Source organism: Phaethon aethereus, assembly GCF_964289735.1.
Source record: "Phaethon aethereus genome assembly, chromosome: W".
Classification (NCBI taxonomy): domain Eukaryota; kingdom Metazoa; phylum Chordata; class Aves; order Phaethontiformes; family Phaethontidae; genus Phaethon; species Phaethon aethereus.
The window spans coordinates 853,522-877,996 of record NC_138581.1 but is presented as its reverse complement, the minus strand read 5'-3'; the positions used below and the strand labels follow the sequence as shown (position 1 = coordinate 877,996).

At 42.1% G+C, this 24,475-nt stretch overlaps 1 protein-coding gene across 1 annotated transcript in view; it reads left to right on the top strand.

Moving 5' to 3' along the window:
- Positions 1-7,570: 7,570 nt before the first annotated feature.
- The window catches only part of LOC309415046 (mucosa-associated lymphoid tissue lymphoma translocation protein 1-like), a gene marked incomplete at its 3' end in the record, with an annotated part of 38,137 nt that continues 21,232 nt past the window's right edge, over positions 7,571-24,475 (top strand). Inside the window, exons 1-7 of the mRNA XM_082012437.1 lie at positions 7,571-7,869; positions 9,690-9,856; positions 15,206-15,327; positions 16,439-16,589; positions 20,571-20,749; positions 21,931-22,027; positions 22,788-22,820. Coding sequence (XP_081868563.1) covers positions 7,709-7,869; positions 9,690-9,856; positions 15,206-15,327; positions 16,439-16,589; positions 20,571-20,749; positions 21,931-22,027; positions 22,788-22,820 — 910 coding nt within the window. The 5' untranslated portion in view covers positions 7,571-7,708. The remainder of the gene's footprint in view (positions 7,870-9,689; positions 9,857-15,205; positions 15,328-16,438; positions 16,590-20,570; positions 20,750-21,930; positions 22,028-22,787; positions 22,821-24,475) is intronic.

Below are 24,475 nucleotides of genomic sequence, written 5' to 3'. Positions count from 1 at the left end.
AAAGACGACAAGAGAACATTTAAATTGTGTAAGGGCATTCTGCCTGCTTGTCTCAAGTCTTGCTCTGGCAACCAGTGATGCCACTTGATGAATCAGGTACTGGCTAATGACAGGAGGGCAGTGAAGCACAGCCATGTAGGTGAAACTACCACCACCGGCTCTCGGCAGGTAACGGTAAGAAAGATGCCTGTTTTGGTTCTCTAATGATCTGTAAACATACTTTTCCACCTCTTACTGACCAGAACTGTGGCGATCGTTGGGGAATCTTTGTGGTACCTCTTGAGGCGAATTAAACATATGTTTGTGCTTAAATAACAACAAAACCCACCAATTAATGAATAATGCATTGGTCACAGTCCTACTGCCATAAGCGGTTCTACAGGGAGTCTGCAAAGATCCTTACGAGCCCATTCCTGACATACCCTGGCACCAGCACCAATCCTGTGGGCGGCTGCACGGGTGCCTCAGCCGGCCGTGGGTGCATCCCCCAGCCCAGCTCTGCTGCCCAAGGTGGCCCCTGAGCGCTCACATTGCAGGATGGCTACAAGGCAATACTGTGGCTGTTTCTTACCTCACCACCAAGGGAAACTTCACTCCCTTACAGGGACTAGTTCTGTCTCTGGCATCCCTGCTTCCAGCCAGCTTAACCCCTTCTGCAGTTGGGTCGTCTTGCCCTGCATGACAGATCATTCCTCGGTCACAAATTACCACTGCTAAGCAGCTACAATTTCAATTTCCGCTCCACTATCCCTGGACATGTTGGCTTCCCCTTCCCCCTTCCTCCACCCATCTCTCAGGTCTGTCTCCACTCGCACGAAGAAAACTGCATGCCTATCAGCAGGGTCTGATGTTGCCTAAGCTCAATGCCCTAGGAACTAAGGACGAGGGGCCGCCAAGCTGGTAGCAGCACAACAACAGTAACCTGAGAACGGTGGTTGGATGTGATTTAGGAGAAATCTAGAATTGATGGAAACCTGGAATGGTCAGATTAACAAGGAAGCAACAGGCAGTAAAGACATTTGTAGCTGCGTCACCAAAATCCTTTTATGGCAGGAAATAATCAATGTTTGTAAAAACAAATCAGTTTCAAATAATATTGCGCAAAAGAACGGCTGGAAAAAGCATCAAAATGGCTAAAACAATCACTCAACATTTCTCGAAGAAAAACATATAATAAAACAAAGTCAAGTAAATTTTCAGAAAAAAATGCTTTTTTATTTAAAATTCATACTTTGTCATAATTCCATACTGGTTTTGAAAAACTTATTCATAGTGAAAATATTGTCTAAAATTCCAAATTCTAATTAAAAACTTTGATTGTTCAAACTTATTTTCATTAAAATGCCAACATTTTTCCCAATTTGAAACTTATTTTTTAAATAAAAAATGTTCAATATTTGATGATTTATTCCAACAGAGACCAAAATATTTTTGAAAAATTACAGTTTAACATGGAAGAAACAATGTTTAAGTGAGTTTATTTTATAGCGATAGCGATTTTGCAGGTGGTTTTGGACCCAAAGCCCATTCTAATTTTTTCAGAAGGAACTGTGAACTTAATCCTAATGTCTGCAAAAATTTTTTTAAATAATAAAAAAATATAAATTTGACTAAACATTAAAAGTGGCCATTAATTTTCCACTCTTGCATCACATTTTTTTTTACTTTATTTAGTTATAACCAAAACGGAAATTTTCTTTTGTCAGCAATTTTGCATTCACAGGAGTTACTTCTACAGAAAGCTTATGCATTTTACAAGTCCAGGAGGGAATTTGTGTCTTTCTGTGCGGTTCGTGTCCTCTAGAGTCAGTGGAAAAAATTCCCTTTACTACCTCTCCAAAGTTTTTTTCTCTTATTTACTAGCTATTCATCATGCAACCTCTGTTCCCTGTACAGTCCTACTCAGCCCACACCCTATTCAAGAGGATTTATTCCTATCTTTCAGCTGCACTTGCTCCTCTCCCTCTTTCACAGCACCTGTCAGTCTATACCTATGTATTGTCTCTCTCCTTATCATTACCATGCCAGCCCTTTGGGTCAGGGACGATTCTGTGTATTCACACACTGCCTGGCCCAATGGCCACCCGATCTATGCCTAAACCTTTTATAGTACTGCAGTACAATTCATGTATGCAACCACGCTTTGACAACCAAAGCATTGTCTAGGTACGTTAAAAACTCCACATCAGTGCATAAATACCCCCATATGGCTGTACGCATTCTGCAAATGACCTGCTTTACACCCACATCAGTGCAAGAGTGGGAAAGGAGAACCTGCGTTAGCCCACACAAGGGGTTATCTCAGCTAAACACACAGGAGGAATGAAACCGACCAACTCATATTTTGGTCTCTTTATACCAAGTTGACACTGGGTCTGGGATACCTGAAAACACAAGAAAAACGGATAGCTGCATAAATACTGTGCGTCTGTAACAGCCTTGGATCACACAGACCATGTCTTCAGTAACTTACCTGCCATTGTCCGCACTCGCAGGGCCACACAAAATCTGGCAGATCCCTTTTGCTCACTGGTCAAGGATTAACTTGCACTGAACTTCTACACACAAACCCACATACAAAAAGCACAATCCTTCTTTGTACATATGTGTATATGAGAAGGATAAGGATGCATGCATAATATAGTCTGCTCACTCACCTATTGTTTTAACATTTCTCCATCAGACTGATCTTGTTTAGAAAGTCAGTGGAGTATTTGCTTATATGCTTCATTTATTCTGAGATACTTGGTCTGAGATGACAAACTCCCTAAATGCCAGCAGTTTCCTACTATCACCTCCACCCCACAGGCCAAACTATCAGATCTGCATTTGCCCTTTTGAAAAACAATTGTTATCCCCTAGACTACCCTACTAAACTTTAGATCTATCAATAGCTCCTTCAGCACGTGCCTGGGCATACTATATACATTTTCATATATGCCTTTGTAGAGATGTTACCTTGGCAGGTAGCTTAACCACAAAGAAAGCTGGTGGATATAATTAGACTTCATTTAAGATAAATGTGAAAAGTCTCCAAACTGAAACACTAATAACCACAAACCTTACTTTATGATGAGCAGAAACGGCCATATACTATGCAGATCCAACCAGAAAGGTAGCTGGTATGGACAGCAGAATGTTATAAATATTGATCAAAGGGAGAGAAAGCAGCAAAAGAAGAACAGAAACAACAAAAAAAGCAGAAATCAATTTCCAGTAACCACACAATCCCAAGAAAAATCTAAAAGGGGCAGTGTCTAAAAGGTGGGACTAGGTGGAACATCCCACTGCCTGGGTCTGTAGCCATGCCCCTGCCTCACGCTGGCATCGTGTTGGAGCTAGTGCTGCATACACACTATTCCTGCCTTACCCTGCATTTGGCACAGACAGAAAGCACAAGCACAAGGGATATAACGGAGTCCTGCCGCAGCCTAGCCAGGTTCTCAGTCTCCATGACCAAGTACTGTAGGCAGTACTGAGGAACACAAAGGTGCTTTAGTCTAGACATAAACAGGAAAGTTTGGGATGAAGTGCTGGCCACAAGAAGGCTTGTCTATGTAGTTACTGATTTCTACAGTGCCCAGGGAAACAGGACTTTATATGCATTTTGTCAATAAATATGACTCTGCTGTTTAAGATTAGGCATGAAAAGCCACATACTACAGACAGAAAGTCATCGCGATTCCTAGCATATGTATATAAGAGCTGAAAGAGTAACATTTACTGCAACAGCTCACACAGCAAATAACTCACAGTAGCAAATGTAGCTTAAAATGAAATATTACTGCTAACAAAGTTTGTGCTTTTATGACCCTGATTCTTGGGTTGCTTCCTTTTTTATGACTCTGACTCTTGGTTTGCAGAGATACAAAGATGTCATAGGCCTAATCACGCAAATAATGTTACAGATCCTTTCCAGAATGACCAACTATGGCACTGTATGTACAATACACATCAGGTCATCCAGTTGTGTGAAATCTTAGTGTCCTGCTTAAATGCAGTTATGTTCCATTATGACACTAATTCCCTTTCCATTCTCCCTGGAAATGCACCTTAACTTTTTTTCAAAGAGTTCGCATACAACTGCAATGTTCCTCTAAGAAATCAATAGCCATCATTCCATCCACTCCGCATTCCCAGCCTGCCACCTGTTTTGTGTTTGGAAATAGAGACATTTTTTCACTTTGTCATCCTGGGCATCTCTCAACATATCCCAACATTAGATGGGGTAAGAGTACTGAGAACCCATTCATGCAAGGATTTACAAGGACTGTGTTTTCTATTTGTTTCTCTCTCTCACAGTAATTCTGCCTGACTCAAGTTCGCTCTGGAATCCCTAATGCTGGAATGCAAACAATAACTATAACCATATTATTCTTCCATACAAGACACTGCAAACAAACCAAATATTTACAGCAGCATACTTGTCAAAGAGCGTGTAATATCTGAAATCAAACCAGCAAAATACTGTATTATCTAAACCAGTTATCATATACCTATTGTATTAACAAGGTTTGTATAAGAAAGAGATCAGTGAAGTTTTGGTTATTAAAAAAGCAAATGTCTGGAAAATACACCGTTGCCAAATATACTGCAATATATTGCATTTCTTCAACTTCTGACGTCCAAGGCTTTTGAAAACTTTTGTATTAGTGTACTACCCATTGTGAACAGCACCACGGTATAAAGAAAACACCATAGCTAGAGTTTGTTGGCTAAATGCAAGAAGGATAAATGACTCGCTCTACATATATCTAACAAAGACCTTAACATACAGTAATTAAAACAAGCAATCACAGCAAAATTCTCAACACTGATCTGTCTTAATCTATTTTTAACATTTGTCAAGCATCTGACACTGTCAGCATGAGCAATTCATGCATCTAGCCTGATAATCATCTACATGCTACCAAGTGATCAGATTTTTTCTCAGGAATGAAGAAAATTATTAGCTAATGAGTATCAGGCCATGCAACATGTATTTAGAAAGAATAAAATGCATATTTCAGGATACCTAGTGTCACTTACACATTCTTTAGAGAAGGAACCTTGCTTTCATGGGATTTTGACAATTTTGTTTGCCTTGCTAAAACTCAGTGGAAATAGTACCAGAGTGTAATTTCAGAAACATTTAGCAGAATTCTAAATGCAACATGTTTAAAAAAAAAATCAATCAAGATAAGCTAAATACTTTAGCAGAATCAAATAACAAATCACATTTCCTGTTCAATAACAGTATAAACCACTATATTCATGTAGTGCATTAAGAATAAAGTAACTTGCTCTTCTTCATTTATTTATAAATGATACGCATTCTGTTTGCACAGAGGAGAAAAAAGTAGACAAGTAATTTTTAGAAGTACAAACAATTTGACCTCTCAAACCATAAATGTGCACTTACCCTTGAGTGCTCTTTCTTTAAGCTCTAGAAGTGGGCCAGGCCTGTGGTTTGACTCTGTGTTACAAGACAAAAGATATTTAAATTATGCATGTTGTTTCAGAGCTGAGAAGCTAGCTGAAAGCTTCAGCGCTGTTTTGCTAGTGTGACCTTAGTATAGCAAGTCTGATCACAGAACAGTTTGACTTTTAAGAGAGACTATTTCATTACATGCAGCAGATGGCTCTTCCTGGGAAAACCTCAGCCAGGCAGAGCGAGAGAGTTGGCAGTGATGAGAGGGTACATCCTACTCCCATAGAAGTCCACAGGAATTTCCTCATGGCCTTGAGAGAGAGGAAGTGTTGGCCTTAGCTTTTCATAATAAAGTACTGGGTTGTTTTTTAAAGCACATGCTTAAGTGTGCTTAACTGCTTTGCTAGGCAAGTTGGAAATGTCTTCTTTGCTTGAAGCTAAGCACACAGAAGTTCTACTAAACATGAGAAAATCTGCAAGCCCTAACAAGTAGGTTGAGGGAACCAAAGGCGGATAGTGAACTTTTAATAATCACTACATAAAAATTCACCTAACAATTCACATTCCTCGAAGGTAAATGAGTCCTGAAGAAAGAAAGTATTCCCACTCTTGTACCCAAGAAGCCAAATCTCAAACAGGAGGAACTTGAATGAATTGCACAAACTGCTCTGAGCTCAAGGGATCCAGAAAAGGCTGCAAAGCAAGTTTTGTGCCAAATTTTTTCTTGAGCATTTTGCTGAAAGCACAGCCAAAAAGTGTTATGAGATACTACAGTGCTAAATACATCTTGCTCCCAGTGTTATCTAGACCCAGATAGGAAACTAGTGTGTTCAGCAATAAATATAGCACCTACAACCACCCTCATTCAGGAATAGCAGCAGGGATATCTATGTTCTATATAATAGCCTAATAGTCAAAATAATCCCCAAGGAAATGAGACAACAGGATTTAAAACCATATTCAACCTGAGGTAATTTAACTGCTTGACATTGTAGGAAGACACCCAACAAGCACAAACCATAGGCTGAGGTGGGTGAAAGGCACCTGCCTGATTTTCTAGAAGCTATGTCACACACAGCTGCGGACAACTACATATCAGCAGGAGGTCAAATGCACTGTCTTACCTGTATCCATTTTGCCATGCAGATTGGTTTTACACCCAAATTAGGGGAAATAAACTATTGGTTAACGATGCAGGAAAAAGCCACTCAATACAAGTTCTCCAAGTTAAATCTAACTAAGGCTTGTTTTTCAGAGATTCCAGACTGCACAGAACTTGGGAGATGCTAGTCTGTCATCTGTTCAGCAGGTAGATGTGTAAAGCCCATTTTGACTGCTGTGATACAACCCGAGACCACAGACTTGACCGAACAGCAGAGCCGATTAGTTTAGTCTCAGTGCTGTGCTACTGCAGCCACCTGACTGCCAGCTTGCTCACTGGGAAGGCAGGGCAAGCTTGCAGTCACATGAAAAAATGCTTCAGAAATACAGACAGACACATTTGAATGCTTGATCACTGATTAAAAATGTTAGTAAAGTTACTGTCTAAGGCACTTTCAGTCCACTTTGAGCAAGTTATAATTCCAGAGAGATGAGAATTCCCCTTAGATCATGGCCACACCCATCTGTCCATTAGCAGGTGATGGAGAGCAGCCATGGAAATGTCTCTCCTCGGGAGACTCGTCCCAAGCAGTGCCTCCTCTCCCTTGCTAAAAGGCACGTAAGGTGCCTGACCCCTTAAACTGGGCACTTGCTTGCCTGGGAGCTGACAGCAGACTGGAAGGGGAGTATGTCACAGAGAAGAGTCCATGTCTGTGTTGGTTGCAGCTAGAAAAAGCTGTTTCTCCTCAAAACGAGACCCCTGCCCCCAATGTTGTATGATTTTTGCCTGGTTTATCCCCCTGCCAGACTCCTCTCCCTCTCACAGAAGAGCTGCTCCCAGCAATCCGGCCATGTCTGGCCTTCTCAGTGCCACCTCCCGTGCTGGCAGCAGGTCTCGGCCTCAAAGTCCAACACTCAACTTTCCCGTTTCAAAGCGGGTAGAACAGAGCCCTGACCGCTTCCCCACGCTGCCAGCGGCGCCGGAGCGCGCACTCCCGGGCCGAGGGCAGCCCTCCCCCTTCCCAAGGATCACGGTGCCCCCAGGCACAGACATGGCGAGCGACCCCTCAGGGGAAGGCGGGAAGCCGCGCCGCGCCTCAGGCGCGCGGCACCGTGCGGCTGCGCTCGGCGCGTCCTTCCGGGCAGGAGCGCCGCCCTGGGCGGGCCGTGGCCCGCTGGGGAGGCAGGAGCGGGGCGATGTCGGAGCCGGTGCGGAGCGTGGCGGGGTCCCTGCCTCTCAGCCGCCTGGCGGAGCCGCTGCTCCGGAGGCTCAGCGAGCTGCTGGACCGGGCGGCGCCCGGCAAGGGCTGGCGGGATCTGGCGCAGCGAGCGGGGAGCCGCGGCAGGGTCCGGCTGAGGTGAGGGCGGCCTGCGGCAGAGGGCGGGGAGCGCGGCAAGCCGGCGGCGGAGGCTGGGGCTGGGGGCTGACCCGCGCCCTGCTGGGCTGCCGCGGGGGGCGGGACGGGCCTGAGCGCGGGCGGGGAGGCCGCAGGGGGCGCGGGCCGGGCGGAGGGGTCGGGCGCGGTGGCAGAGCGAAGGCTGAGGCCGCGGTGGCCCCGCGGGGCGGAGGGCTGGGGGCGCGGCGGTCCCGGAGTCCCTCCCGAAGCCTTCCCTGCGACCGCGCTCTAGCGCATCCCTTGCGGAAGTCGCAGGGGACCGGTGGTCTCGGCCCCGGTCGGTGGCGGGGCAGCGAGGGCGCGGCAGGTGCGGGTTCGTCTTTGCTTGCCAGCTCCTTTCTAAGGCGGTACTCGCGCGAGTATGCCGAATGCTGCAGTTGTTTTGTTTCCGCTTCTACCCGAATGCAGAGCTGCCCAGCCTGCGTTGGCCAACGCCCCCGCCCGCCAGCCCGCACCTCATGGGTACCGAGGGAGGGAGCATCCCGCACCGGCGGCCCGGTGCTGGGGCAGGTGGGACCGAGGACACGGAGCCCATCTCGAGCGGGTGTTTGCTTAGTCCCACGTGAGGGCTTCCAGCGAAGAAGTAACGGGGTGCACGTAGCGTGGATTTTGCTTTGCCACCTTTGTAGCTGGAAAACATCCCCGCGTACGTCGCCTGGCTTGGCTCAGCGCGAACGCAGGCAGCTGCTTGCCCGAGGCAGGAGAGACGGAAAACGTTTCTTCTCTGTTCCTTGCAGCCCCTCTTGTCTATAGAAGGGTGAACGCGTTCATTTTCTTCACCTCCTTCTGCCTGGGTCACGGTCTGTAGATTGCTTCCTGATCGTTTTATTTCCTTTGGCTTTTCAAGACTTTCTTTAGAGGGTGGTATCTCAAAAAAATGAGGCATTTCAAGGGCAGCACTGAATGTACATTATGAAGATGGGTCCTTTCTCTGTTATGACTGTATATATTAATATAGGGAAATAGAACCTGAGGACTACAATGTGACCCCTCTGTAGGGCCTGCGGCTATGTTTGTTTCTCTGTATTAATCCAGTAAAATACTAGGAAGGGCTACTCGATAAGCAAAATATCTCTCCTCCAGGTTTGCCTGGCACTGCAATTTAACGAGAGAAACATTGAAGAATCTTTCTAGTGGGAATTCATAAACTTGCATTCCCTTTCCGTAGCTGCGTTCATTTCCTTATTATCTGTGTTATTTTAATCTGCTGTGATTGAAAGCGCATGAAGACTTAACACAAAAATTTAAAACTATTAATGTTTATACCTGGAAATTAATTTATTGGAGCACCTAACTGTACTGTAGCAGTAGATGTGTGTATCAGTTAAGCTGCAGCAGTCACTTCTTTTAACAACTACTCTGAAAATCAAAGTCTTCCTGGGCTTTCAAGTTAAGTTCTGACTCGTTCTTTATTACTTCTGAATTAGGCACAGGAAAATGAAAGGTGCTGTACTTGTTTTTCTGATGACACTTTAAGAAGTGAAAATTAGAAGATTTCTTAATACATTTGGTCAGAATTGTTAGGTACAGACATCTCTTGTTTTGTAGCATGCAGCTTGCTAATGCCACTTTCTGTGCATGGCAGTGTTGGCTGTATAACCTCTGAACCCCTGAAACTTGAAGGAAATACTGCAAACATGTCCAAATCAGCTAGCAATTTACCATCTCAGTGGGTTTTTTAAGTCTTTTTATTTGTCTACAAGGGATTTTTAACTCTGTTCCTTTCTGAGGAAAAAGCAGTAAGAAGGTCTATGCCATGACTTTATCATATTGTTTTGTAGCCCTCTGGATTTAGAACAGTGTTCCCTCAAGGTGCTGGAGCCAGAAGGAAGTCCCAGCTGGAGTCTCCTGAAGCTACTGGGAGATCGGGGTTGCACTGTGGTGGAGCTTGTGGAGTTCTTGCAGGCCCTGGAGCATACAGAGGCTCTCCAGTGTCTCAGCCATTCAGGTCAGTTCTGGTTTGTGCTTTCACTACAGTAGTGTGTTTTACACTGGAAACAGTGAAGTATTTGTTTTCTACAGTGAGTAAAAACATCTTTAGTGTTTGAATTCTCGTAATTGGTATTCATATGATTACCATAGTAATTGGCTCATATGATTCTGTGATTAAAAGTAAGCCAAGTGGATAGGCAGGCTTAATGCGGTATTGTTGTAGACTTAGACTTGGCTGCATGGGTATGACAGGTGCTGTCATTCCCTCTGCTGACTTGGGTTCTGTATCAAACTATGCCTTTGAGAGATGCTTATGGAACTGAAATGGTTGAGTTAGAAAGACAAGTACTGTTGCCAGCCATCTGTTCGGGCTGCAGGTTTTGTTAGCTGTGAATTAGCTTACCCTAATTGAAGGGGAAGGGTCCAGTTAGTGCCAGTTCTGGTACATATTGGATCCAGTCCAACTTGCTAATTGGACATAAAAACAGACTAACTTAGAATAGAATGAGATTGTTTTCTGCTAACACATTCAGATTGCTTCTTCACAAAAAGTCTAGGAAACGGGGCAATGCAAGGAAATGCAAGGTAAAACCATGTAGACCAAGTGCTTCTTGCTATAGTACAAAACCAGGGCCCTTTTTTATGTCCTCCTCCTTGAGGATGTGGTGAAATTCAGCCTCCTAGGAAGTTACAAAAGCTTCCCTTCAGAGTGGGGAGTGGAAAAGAGACTAGGAAGCTCCTTGCCATACTGATAGCTGTCCTGTTCTTTGGACAGTGTGAGAAAAGAAGCCATGGGCTGAGAACCATTGTTAAGACAACCTTGGAATTTTTCAGGTAAATTGTAGTAATGCTTTGCAGCCATTTCATCTAGTTAAGGTTGCTGTGTCTTGCTGTACTAGGAGGACCATGGTGTGACTGAGTTACGTGGTAGCGTAGTCTAGCTGATGTATACCATTGGAGGCTTGGTGGGAAGAGGGTGGTGTTATAGCAATGTGAGTGGATTGCGCTCACAGGGGCTAGAGTTGAGGTGGAGACGTAGGCAGTAGTATGCTGTCCTGCACTATGAATGCTTGTGCGTTTTTCTTGTTCTCCGTATGGTGGTTACTGAGGGAGTACTGAGGACAAGAATGGTCCTGGTTGACACTTGTACTGCAGAGTGCCTGCACTGAGCCAAAATGTTGTGCTTGCTTGAACTGGGATCATCTCGAGTATCACCACAGTTGAGTTGAGGATTTTTATGTGGCTGTCAGTCAAGTTACGTTTTGAAATATGTGATGAAGGCTAAGTCCTGAGTAAAACAGGAACTTGCTACATAGCAGAATTGTGAGATAATGGTATGAATTAGGGAGCTGGATAGATGGCTAAGATACCCTTGTATTGAGAACAAGCCAGTAAGTAGACTTTTTGTCAAGACCCCTTGGAACTGCAGAGATGGTCTTGTTACAAATGAATCTCTTGCAGAATAGTATGATCTGTGACAGAATGGATTCAGCCTCCTCTAAGGAGGACTGAGTAGCTTCATAGAGACTGAGAAACTGGAACCAAGAGAAACCAAAGCAAAAAGGGTATTTTAAGAAAGTTCAAAAAAAGAATCGGCTATTTAAAAATAGGCCTTGGTATTTGTGATGAGTTTATTTACGTGTTCAGGGGTGGTTGATGCTTGAAGTCAAAGTACAAATTCGTAACTGCCCATTTGTTCTAATACACCAAAAAGAGATTGAGTGTTGCTCGAGTTCCTTTAGGAATGGGATTGTTTAATGTAAGACCTCTGTAGCTGTTATACTGGTTTGTTAGACTGTTTTGTACCAGCTTAGATGATGCGGTTAAAAAGACACAAACCTTTGTGAGCCTATGAGTGTACTGGTTAACGAGTGTACAGTTTTGATGCTGCTTGGTGGTTTGTTTTGCCCATGATACTACCTCAGAACCTTTTTTGGCAGAGATGTGTTGTTACAAGCCAAGACATCACTTTGTTTGCAGCCAATACAAAGGACCTCTCGGAGAAACATAGACTCTCAGAACCAAGTTCCAGAACTTTTTTGTCTCTGAGACTTGCCTGTCACATTGCATTAACTCCATAGAAGATCTTCCTATAAAGACACAAAATAGTAGTAATAATAACTTTAAAACTTCTTTTTGGTAGTGAGAAAGCCTTGGCATCTTGTTCCTTGGGTTGCCTCTCTGTCCCTATTCTTCGCTTTTTCTTATCTTATGTTATGAACTTGCTGGAAATGAATGACATGCAAAGAGCTTTCTCCCAGGCTAAGAAAGAAAAAAGCCTTACTATGCAATTTGTGGTATTCCAGTCTAGTGCTTGTGCAACCTCACTGAGTTGTGGTGATTGAAACAAGAGCAAAGAGGTGTTTTTCCTCTGCAGACAGGTCTTCTACTGCTGCAGTTTAGGCACTTCAATCTGAATGTGAGTAATTGAGGCTGAGTTTACAGAAATGACTGAAAATGTTTACCAGTGTGTAAGCTAAGAACGTAACAGTTGGATTATAGTTAAGATTATGAGTACTTAATTTGCACTGCATGTTTCAAAGTCTGGTAACCATAAATGTCAGTTTGGCATCCTCGATGGTAAAACTCGAGCTTTGCATTTTCCAAGGAAAATCGAAGAAGTATTTATGTATCTTTGTAATCATTCAGAAAATTGAGCCGCAAGGTTTTCTTTTTGAATCATTAAATTCTGTGATGCTTGCAGGAAGTAGCTGTATAGTGCTGAATGAATTGCAGGAAAATAAATGAAACCGTGAAGAAAATATGAATCAGATTTCTTAGAACTTGTTTGTAATACTTTCACAGAGTACAAAACACTAATCTTTCAGAGAATTTGTTTTTCTCAACTACTTTCGTAAGAGATGTTAGTTAGATGCAAATCAGCAGAGATTTAAAAAAAAAAAGTGGAAGTCTTTGGGAAGAGCAAGTCATCTTAATTTTTCTGTCTTTTAAATTGAAAGAACATAATTCCTGTTTGTGGTTAATGTTAGGTGATTGTGATGCTCAAAACCTGTACTTAGCACACTCACTTTAACTATGAAAAAAGCAGAGTAAGTGTTAAATGAGGAACTGAGGTAGCGATCTTCAGGACTAGGGTATAGAGGGAAGTTATTTTAGAGAAAAAAGGCAGGGAATTTTCAAGTCCTATAGCTACTTTGGAGTAGCTGCCTGTGTGACCAACTATTTCAGAATAAGATTGCGTGTGGAGGAAGTTAATATAGCCCGCTTCCCTGTTAGACAAATATTATGTGATTTCCAAATGTCATGTTATCTCTGTTTCAGTCTGACCACATGGTTTTCTGCTCGGGTTTCAGCCTGCTGATCAAATTTTTATGTTTTTTTTCCTCAAACATTCTCTATTAGGAAAAAGTTCTGATATGTGACTAATCCGTTAAACACATGACGGGGGGGGAGCAAACAAAAAAAAGTCCTGACAGAGTGCATTAAGAAGGCTTGGAGCAAATAATAATCTTGAGTCTTGTACCGGGATATTTGTGATCTCTTTGCAGCTATTTCTTTTTTTTTTACACAGCTTCTGGTTTACTCTATACTATCCTGTAAGATTATTCCCCCAGCAATCTGGAGTACAGCTTCTGTACCAGACTACGCTTTCAGCTTCTGAAATGTGTTTTCATTAAACCTATAAAGAAGGAACTACTTTCTCTCAAAACAGGGAATTTAGACTGACTCTAAAAATAATAAAAAATTTAAAAATGTAGTATGTGTACCTATTTTGTATCTGGTTGTTCATTTCTGAGAGCTATGAAATGGTGATGAAGTACCTCTGTACGATTCACTATTTCTGTGCCTTTTCTGTAGGTAGTTGTAATGGGCCTGGCTAGGATAGAACTAATTTTCTTCATAGCAGCTCATATGGTGCTGTGTGTTAGATTTTTGACCGAATCAATACTGATAACACCCCAGTGTTCTGGCTTTTGCTGAACAGTGTTTGCACAGCATCAAAGCCTTCTCTGTTTCTCACTCTGGGCCCCAAGTGAAGAGACTGGGGGTGTGCAGCAGGCTGGGAGGGGACACAATCGGGCAGATGACCCGAACTAACCAAAGAGCTACTACTCTGTACCATATGACATCATGCTCAGCAGTAAAGGAAAAGAGGGAGTTTTGGAGGGCCTAGCCATGTTTTGCTTGGGAACTGGCTGGGCATCGGTCTATCCATGGGAAGTAGTGAGTGGGTGCCTTTGCATCACTTGTTTTGTTTTGTTTTCTTCCCTATTCTTCCACTCATCCTTTACTTAAACAATAATAATTGTTTAATGTTTTTATTTCGACCTCTGAGTTTTCTTGGTTTTATTCTTCCCTCTTCCCCCATCCCATGGGGGGTGGGGGACTGTGTGGTGTTTATCTGCCCATTTGGGTTAACCCACAATACTAGTTGTAGCAACTAGTCATTAGTATGTAGGACTGCTTGTGGGCCCGCTGGGGTTGTTAAATGCCTTTTACCATCCATAGCAAATAACACTTTCAACTAATGACTTTTGATGGCTTATCAGCCTAGTATGTGAACACCTTGCTCACAGGTCCGTGTATTTTTTGACAGCAATATGAGGTTAACCTTTCTGTTCTGCAGCTGATTTCCCCCCGCCACGCCTCCTCTTCTGATGACCTTGGTTATACCAATGGGTCCGTGTTTGGGGTCATGCTGTAACTAAATCTCTGGAATGGTCTAGGTTAAGAAAACAACTGGATCATACCAGACCGGTGTCAAAATTTCACTCATGCTATTTCCTGGCAGTTAAAATTTGAAGTGGAAAATTTTACCTTGCTGTCAAAAGAAAACCCCAGCCCTGTGCTCTACAGGAGTCAAAGGCATAAAGCTGAAACCAATGTTTCAGCTGATAAGGTTGCGTGAAGAATAGTAGAAAAATGCACTATGTTGTAGTTAAACTAACCCTTATTGTTTTGATCCACCCCTCAGGCTGTGCTTAATCTTAATCTGAAGATTAACAACTCAAAGAAGTTGTTGGGAGCGAGCAAACTCTTAAAACTGGGAGTACCTTTCCCAGAAAGGATCTGTCATGCCATTAGAAGTATTATTTGCTTTAGTGAGTAGAGAACAAAAGGTACTGAAGTATCCTAAAATTAAAATGTCTGAATGACCTACTTTAAATCTTTGATAAATGCTGTAGAATATTGCTTTAAGCATGAATATTGTGTAATGGAAGACAATTTTGGATGTCTGAAAGTCATATAACTAATTGGAACTGCACGTATACACAGTACAAATTCTTTTCAAGCATATTCAATGACAGAAATTTTCTTTGCTCAAAGGACAATTTAAGGGCAAATTTAAATTGTGGAGTTGTACTACTTAGTAACTTTCCTGTGTGTAAATTCTTTTTTAAAGGTATAAAGATTGTGGTACAGCCAGACTCTCAAGCAGTGCTCTCTGGTCAGGTCGTCAAGCTGTGTTGCTGGGCAACAGGACACCCATTTGTGCATTACCAGTGGTTCAAACAGGAAAAAGAGGTAATAGTTGATACAGAATATAGGGGGTTTTAAGTTGTGAAAATAATAGGAAATTTTTTTGGGTGATAAATTTTTTTATGACTGTTATTCTTATTTACAAGGAGAGAAGATGGCTATATATACTAATAAAAAAAGAATTTTAAGAAGTGCTGTGTAACAACCCTATCAATGTGCCAAAACGGTAAGGTGGTTCCTTATATTCAGACCACTTCATAGGAATGTTGACAGTAAGGAAACTCTGAGTTTAGTTGTCTCTCAACCTACCAAGAAGTTTAACACAGGCTAATGAGAAACTGCCCCACTGGAACAAGTGCCAGTCGCTGTTGGTCTTGGACAGATGGAAACTGGCTTTCTAAGAATGAACAGTTCAAGGGCTGAACTTGGTGGTGCCACAGACTTTTTCAGTAAAATACTGGAATGCGTGTGAGCTGGTATCTCTGGAATTGGAATGGCAGCGCTTATGCCCATGTTTCTGGTCCTGGTTATCTTTCTATGATATGAATGCACTTTTTTTCATAATGTTATTGTATTGTAAGTACTGTTTTTAAAAATGCGGTAAGTTTATGTTCTTTTAAGTTGCTGTTAGGACAGAAATTTTTAACTCATTTTCTGTACCTTTCTAACAGCTTATTTAGATCATCCAAAATATGCCTTAAATATGATTACAGTCATTTACTGCTCATTACAGTTAAAATACAGATGTAATAAAAAAATTATTTTTCTGTGAAAGAATGTTAGTCTCCCGGTCATAGTTGAATATATCTTAAGACTAGAGCTAAAGGTAACATACATGCTGGTTGGAGTAGTGCTTAAGAAATTATTCCAAGTTGTTTGTGAAGAAAGGTGAAAATTACTAATTCCAGGAAGAGCTTTTCAAGTGGCTTGAAAGCTCAGAATTGTCTTAAATAAGAGGTATAGGAATTATTCTTGGAAGAAAGCCTGTCTCTCATCTGCTAAATACATAGAACAAGACTTTCTCATCCAGAAGTCTAAAGTAAATGAAGGAGTTGAGGCTGGTGTTATTGACATTGAAATAAATATTCTAATGTTTGATCCTGGTTTAGATTAAATCAATCTAAATTTAAATATTTCTTGTTCACCTGTAATTCAGGTTCCCCATGGTAATTCTCCAGAGCTGGTTTTGAATCCGGTGAATGTAAACGATTCTGGCTTTTACATCTGTCGAGTGAACAGTGAATCTTCCTTTGCATTCAGTCGGTGGGCACGACTTGAAGTTTGTGATCTCCAGGGTACATCTCACGGTGAGTGGCAAAAACATTGTCTTCAGAAAGTCTCTTCCCACTCGTTAGAGGAACTTGGGTCCCGTTGTTGTCTTGCACAGCTGTGAAAGAAGGCTGATCAAAAATGCAGTATCCAATTATTGGACTCCTGTGCTGGTCACAAACGCAGAAGGGAAATGAAGTTCCACAGTGGTGGATAAGAATAGATAGATGGAAAACATACAGAGTCTCAGATCCTTTTAATTCTTAGGGGATTCTTGGACCAGAAAAGAAGTTCTTTAACTCTCTTGTTGTTTACCTGTTTACCTCTTGTTGCAACTTGCTAGTGATTGGACACACTGAATCTGTCCTGAACGTCCACCCCATGGGCTCTGGCCTAGTAGGCAGGACTCCTTGTTTCCCCTTCATCTGTGTGCTGCCAGTCTGAGAAGACAGGTGTATTTGGGTAAAGGAGAATCTGATGAGGTTCTCTGCCTTCCTAGAAAGAGGTCCTGCCTTACCTAGAAGGTCAGAGCAGTAAACTACTGAAGAGCACATGCATGCTGGAGGTCTAGAAGCTTTAGAAAACCTAGATACTGTGGAATGGAAAGAGTGTCAACTGCACTCTGAGGAAACAGGACTGATGTCTGGAATGAGGTTTGGCAGGTAGCAAAGTGATAGATTCCCTTCCAGTCACTTTTTCAGATCAGAATAGGCTATCACAATTTTAGACATGTACCAATCAGGAAAGGTAAATTGATAAAACCCCAGCTCGTTTTTTTCTTTGCCAGAACAGCTGGCGAAAAGAGAGGCTGGGGATTCGTGGATATGTCTATTGCAGAATATATATTTGCTAACGCAATCTTTTCAGCTTCACGTAACCAACCCAGATAATAGTGAAGACATGCCAACAATTTACTGAAATAAACATGTGAGAGGAAGAAACACATAAGTTAAACTGAAGGTTTTTTGGTGTGAATTGCATCTTCGTGGGTTTTATAAATGGTCAGCTCATAGTCAAGTGTATGTTACCTGCATAAGAAAAGCCATAGTAATTTGTACCAGTCTAAGTCCATACGAACTTATGGCACTGGCTTGGCAGTACCTTTGCTTCACTGATCTCCATCTGCAGCATAAGTGATGGAAGTATGGAAGTGGAAGAAGTGCGAAGGGAATGGAATAGTAGCAGAAAGCAAATGAGATTAAATAGCTGTTTACTCAACGGTATCCAGCTAGTACTGGAATTTGTTAGGAGGATGTAAAAAAAAATCTTGGAAATTTACTTTCTGGATCTAGTATATTAATACTGTGCATTTACTTCCAGTTTCTGAGGTAGCTGGAGTGGCATCTTTTTGTTTTCTGGTGTGTGCAGGTTTTTTGGGTTAGTTGATTGGTTTTGGTTTGTTTTTGTTTTTTACAGAATAGTCAGTTGCATTAAATAGACATTGACTCGTGCACTAAGCCTACTCTTTATAAAATTTCTAATTAAATAGTCTGGAGTTGCTTGCTATTGGCCTCAAGATGAGTGAGAGAGAAGTCAACTGCACAGTCCTCAGACTGTGAAGTGTACTTGTTTTGCCTTATATCATGAGTCAAAGGTGTTTTCCACTTGCATCCCACATATAATAATTATTCATGCAAGGAAAAGAGAGAGAGAGAACCGATCTTCCAGTAAAAGATCAAAAACTATTGCAGTGTCATTTGAGGTGAACTTTTTACATCTTAAGGTTCCAAGAACATGTTCAAGATTATCTAAGCAGTGATTTCTTCTGCTTTTTCTTTGCTCCTGCCCCAGGTTCTATTCAGTTAGAAACCTGCAGTCTTAGATCCTGCTGATTACCTCAGGAAGCTGAGATGAGTCAGCTTGTAATGACTACTTTAAAAAATTTGAAGAACAGCAGTATATTGTTTCACACCTGTGGCAAATTTTTGGTGGCTGAAGGGCAGCAGGTATCCACAGACTAGTGCCTTGCTTTATGTTCTGTGACTCTTGGCCAACCAAGAACCATAGCAGAAGTGAATTTTAGCATGTTTAGGTCTTGGTGATGGGTAAAAGGGTGAGGGGCAGGATGGATTGCTCCTTCCCATAACATTTCCCCTCAGGGTCCTTACAAAGAAACCTGAAAGGGGTATGTAGTGCATGCACTGAGTGAATGCTCTCTGTCTCCTGTATCATTTGGCCTGGGATTACTGGTGTTTCAGCTGAACTAGGTGACAGTGACAGTACCATTTCTGCAGATGTTGACCAGGTATGAAATCTTCTATTTCAGCTGCTGTCTTTTTCTGCTCCCTTGGTTGCTTTTTTTTTTTCCAGATTTTTTTTTCCTCCTCTGTTTTCATTGCTTTCTGTCTGAGGAGAGCTCAGCTGTTCGCCATTCTGTAAAAGCTGTCTTGTGAGGTTGTGACCAGTAAGGCAGCTGGTCACAATTCTGAAAGATACTGGTACAAGCTTATTAGTGTATTTTGTGAGCAATACAACAACAGGCTGTACCAAAGACAGCCTGTAAATGAGATGGCAGGTAAGGGGTCCCACTGGCAGCAGAAACCATCTATCTTTCAATCTCCTGTTCTCTTTCACTACTCTAACTTTTGTGTTCCTTGTCTTAAAGACTAATGCTGTTTAATTTGAATACAACAGCAGTTCTTTTCTCTCTTATCTTCCTTCTGTCTTTCTGCCCTAAAGGGAAATAAATTCCTTACCTTTTGTTGAAAGATCCTGATATCAAACTGGGGCATTGAGAGGGAGAGAAGGTTCTCTAAACAGCTGAGTGAAAGGGAGTAAAGTTTATTTTGACACATAAAAATCCTTTCTATGATAACAGTTACAGAAAACAAAGCTCTTTGTAAGGACCTCCCCCCCACACACACACCCCCCATTGTAGAAGTTGATAGAGAACATGGTAAGCCAGCGTCTCTGTATTTGAAATGCCGTACAGCAGTGGTCATAGAACAGAATATTTGCGCAGGTGTCTGTCAGTCTTTTTACCAGCATCAAGTCTGCATTAGGAAATACAGCTTTTTTTTAAAAATGCTGGTCAACATTGATCATAAATGTGAAACATCTATTTGTAAAATACCCGAAATACAAGTTTATAATGCGCCAAGAAGCTCAAACACTTGTGGAACAGAGATACTCGTATCAGCATCTCCCTTTGTTTTACTACGGAAAGGAAAATTTCATCACCCCCTAACTGTCAGTCATGAATAGTTCTGATGACAAAACATAGGTATACATACATAGTCTAAAAGATGAGGGACCTTGCAGCCAAGACAAAAGATCGCTGGTGTGTCCTGTACGAGTAGGTCTAGGCTTGCTGTAGTATGTGTCAGTTAATCGAACTGTTCAGTTTGCAGAGATCAGAAACCTTTTCAGTAGAGCATTCGTGTGTGTGTAGTGGATGTTAAATGAACACTTAGTTTCAATAAATTCTATTATATATAGAAAGTGGAGAAGTCTGTAATGCATTTAGCGTTTTCTGAATAGGTTTCTTTCCCAAAGACATTTCTGTATGGGGACATGTCAGTGGCTGATCTTTGTTAAGCGTTTTTAGCTTTGGGATTTTTTTAGTATATTTACCGTAAGGTTTGGTGCTCAGTTTAGAATGAGAAGAACAGGGATATGCTAAAACTAACTGATTTAAAGTTTGAAATTCTTATTCCTGTGTACCCACTTGCACACACGTTGAATCCTTAGTCCATCCTTCAGTAGCCACTCTTCTTTCCCTGGAGCCTTTGTAATCCTGCAGGAATAAATAATGCAGAGGGCTGCTTCCCCCTCCCCCCCCAACTTTCTGGGGTATATTTAATGTGCATACCTTTTTACTTTTCAACCGAAGAACTGGAAAGCCATTGCTACTCATTTTTAGCATACTCTTAAAGGACAAGTAACTTAATTTCTTTGCTATTAAAAGTCTGTGGTAGTTACAGGAAGATATGACAACGTGTCATCAATTCTTATTAGTCTATATGCAGTTAGATGGTCTCACCGTTTCTTGTCTTTTTTCTTCCCTTTTTGTTTTAAAGGGAGCTTAATTGGTTTGCCTGAAAACAAGTTGTGCATTTGTATTCAGCCTCAGCCACAAAGCCTGACAGTGGGGGATGCTTTGGTGCTAGAATGTGGAGCTGTTGGAAACCCAATTCCTCGTTACCAGTGGTTCAGAAATGGATTTCCCTTGGCAAATGGGAGCAAAAATGTCTACACGGTAAGTTACTGCAAAGTGACAGCCTTGGGGGACTAGTGTGTGAGCACCTTTAACTTGTAACATAAAGCTTCCTTGAAGAAAGTAACTTCTTCATATCCTTGATAACTTCTTACGGGAGTGCATGCTGTGAGTTGTGCTCCTGTTCTGTTCCTCACTGTCGTGGTTTAACCCCAGCCGGCATCTAAGCCCCAGGCAGCCGCTCGCTCACTCCCCCACCATGGGACGGGGGAGAGAATCAGAAGGGTAAAAGTGAGAAAACTTGTGGGTTGAGATAAAGACGGTTTAACAGGCAAAGCAAAAGCCGCGCATGCAAGCAGAACAAAACCAGGAATTCATTCACCACTCCCCGTGGGCAGGCGGGTGTTCAGCCACCCCAGGGAAGCAGGGCTCCATCACACATGATGGTGACTTGGGAGGACGAACGCTGTAACTCCGAACGTCCCCCCACCCCTTCCTTCTTCTTCCCCCCAGCTTTATATAGTGAGCATGATGTCGTATGGTATGGAATATCCCTCTGGCCAGCCTGGGTCAGCTGTCCTGGCTGTGTCCCCTCCAGCTTCCCGTGCACCCCCAGCCTCCTCGCTGACCGGCCAGCACGAGAAGCTGGACAGTCCTTGACTGCTTAGCAACAACTCAAAACATTGGTATGTTAGCAACATTTTCTCATCCCCAGTCTAAAACACAGCCTCACACTGGCTTCTGTGAAGAAAATTAACTCTGTCCCAGCTGAAACCAGGACACTCGCTTGCCCATACTATTCTGAGGCTCTTGGGTGCATAATTTTAATCCTGAACATGTTTCATGTGGTAATCATGGGATGTAAGGATGCAGTGCGTTTTGGATTAGTGTGACATATCAAAATAACAAAGATTAAGTATCAGTAAAAGTGAAAGCTTCTCTTTCCATCCTGCGCTGTAAAGCACTCTGGTTTGTACGAGCTGTTGCATTCAGTGCTTAATGCATCTCAAGCCTGAGGGGGTTTTGCATTCTTTCTTCAATTCTTGAAAACATTTCTAGAACACATGCTCTCCAGCTTACTGAAGAATGAGGATATCAGCAGCTTTTGGATTTGTTTAGGCTTTGCTTTTAGTTTTTACTAACTGTTGCATGTGGGCTTATAGGAAACTGATAGAGGTGGTATCTTGGGGTCTGGTGGGATGACTGTGATGATGCTTCTATAGGTAACTTATGTGGATGCAGAACACCAAGGGACGTATTGGTGTCACGTATTCAATGACTGGGAAGATCAAGACAGCAAGAAGATAGAAGTCGTTATAAGTAAGGAGTTTTTCTATTTGATGTAGGTCAGCTGATTTATCAATTTCTTCCCTATCATTGGAATTTATTTTTGAAGCTTTCATTATTAAGCCAAACATACGCCTTCGGTATTTTTAATATATCCATTTGTTAAAATAGCTGTGCTTTCTTGCAGCAAATGGAATTTTAGAGCTTTATCAGTTATGAAGTACTTTGGGGTTTTATGGTAACCAGCATAGAAATGCTACTGCTTTTTGGCATTGCTAGCATGTACTTGTCACGTTAGCATGTGGCTTGTCAGCAGATTGCAAGCTGGTTTCTTCCTGTTTTTTGACAACTAGAAAACAGTTTAACCCTTGTTGGTGTTAGGGCCTGTGTTACACTGAGTCCTTCAGCAGTCTGGACAGGTGAGATTATTCATAGCAAGCAGAATAACTGAATGTAACATGGTTTAGTGTGTGTGTGCACGTACTTGCAGTAAACTAAAGAGATCTGTTCGTATAGCTTCTAGATCTGTCTGGGAATACCATTGCATAATTCATATGAACAGTCCTTTCCTATCCTAACAGATATTCTAGTTTAGTACTCTAGTTTAGTACTTTAGTACTAGTTTTAGTAATAATTACTATGCAGTGTTGTAGTCAGTGCTCATTTATACTGCTATAAAATGAACCAGATTGCAGAGAAGCTTGGAAGTGACCTTTGTCTTCTGCTTTGTGTGCTAACTCTCATAACTGAGAGCAATTGTCTTCCAATTTCCCCCCCCACTTTTAAACGCAAGGAAGGAAAGCTATGGCAGTGGAGTGCACAGAAGGTAAAGCAAGTCCTTAGTTGTGAATCAATTTTTAAAAATTAATGACGGGGGTGATGGATTGTTGAGTGTGGTGCTGGAAAGCATGTGTGGGTTAAGAGCTTCAGTCTATTTTAACACGCTGATATGTGATGAAAAGTTCCTTCTGCATGTGATTCTTTCTTCTTTGCCTTGATACCATGATCTAGAGCACACGGGAGAAAAACCAAGCTACTTTCTTCTTTTGTACTATCCAAAGTTGTTTGATTTTTGCACTGTGTTTGTGTCCTGTGCTTACAGTTTCTAGTGAAATGTAAAGATCTTGAAATTGCTTTGGCTGGGCTCAGGAGGCAACATCCTTGCAAGAAAAGCTGAAGATGTTTAGGAACCTAGGTGACCTTAGAGAGCTGGATAGAGCTAGTTCCACTGCCCGTTCTGTGCCTGCAAGAGGTGTTTCCAGCAACCTTATTAGGGTGATTTCTGTTGTCCTTTGCGTTGCTGCAATGGGGAGGAAGAAGTGTATTGTGACCTTTAATGTTGATGCCATCCCTTGATTATTGAGCATCTCAAAGTCTGTAATATTTACATCATAGGGGATCATATATAAAGATGTAAGGCTGCTTACAGCAGCCCCCTGCCCCAGCTTACCTACCAGCAATGAAAAAACCAAATGGATTTGCAAAGTACAGTAAATGGCTCTCTACCCTGTTTTTTCACAGAATCATAGAATTTTCTTGGAATTAAACTGTTCTGCAGCATTTCTTGTTCAAAGTTCAAAGAACACCAGCGCTGATGTTCCCCTTAGCCCTTTTATTAAAGGTTTAATGTTGTGAGCGGATTGTGTACCATCACTCACTGGAACATACAAGTGACACCCGTTTTGGTGTCAGCCACTCCATTGCACTGCTGCTGAGACTGACTATCTCTTCGAGCCTTCATGTCTTTTCTGTCTTGGAGGTGTCTGCATTACCTGATGGAGTGCTATGCAGAAGCCTCCTAGTTACCTGTAATTCAGCTACCCTTTGAAGCAGAAGTTAGCCACTGTATTATGATTCTGGTCTATGATTCTATTATTTGTGGGGCTCTACACTCAAACTACAGTTTGCTTGGGTGCAACACTGTTCTGCTACTAATCTACAGTAACAGCTACAGTAGTTTCACCTCAGGTCACTACCACCTCCCACATGGATATGTGAGCCTGCTTCTGTGGCTCAAGAGGAGCTCCCCTGCATGGAGCAGGCCTGATCCAAGAGACCTCTGGTGCTTCAGATAAATGACTTTTCCATAGTTTCCAGTGTTCTTGGAATAATTAGGTGAAATCTATGGTAGCTTAGAATGTTTGAAAACTGTATCTGAAGTCTTTCTGAATACACATGGTTTTACGAAGTGAGATTTCTTGCTCAGGATGTTGCTTTCTCATCAGTCCTTCAAAGATTTGCTTTTCAAATGGGTGATTCTGACATCCTGTTACTTAGTCATTCGAGCTGCTTGCATGTCTGTGGGCTTGAGACGTAGTATGTCTGTCTTCCTTTGTTTTGAGACCTACTATATTATAATGCTGTCTAGCGTAGCTTAGTATATTGATGTAGGATTTTTTCTTCTCTGCGTGTGCAGTAAACATACGAAAGGTTAGATTTACAGAAATGCAAAAACAAAAGTATTTTAGAAAGGTCGTTTGT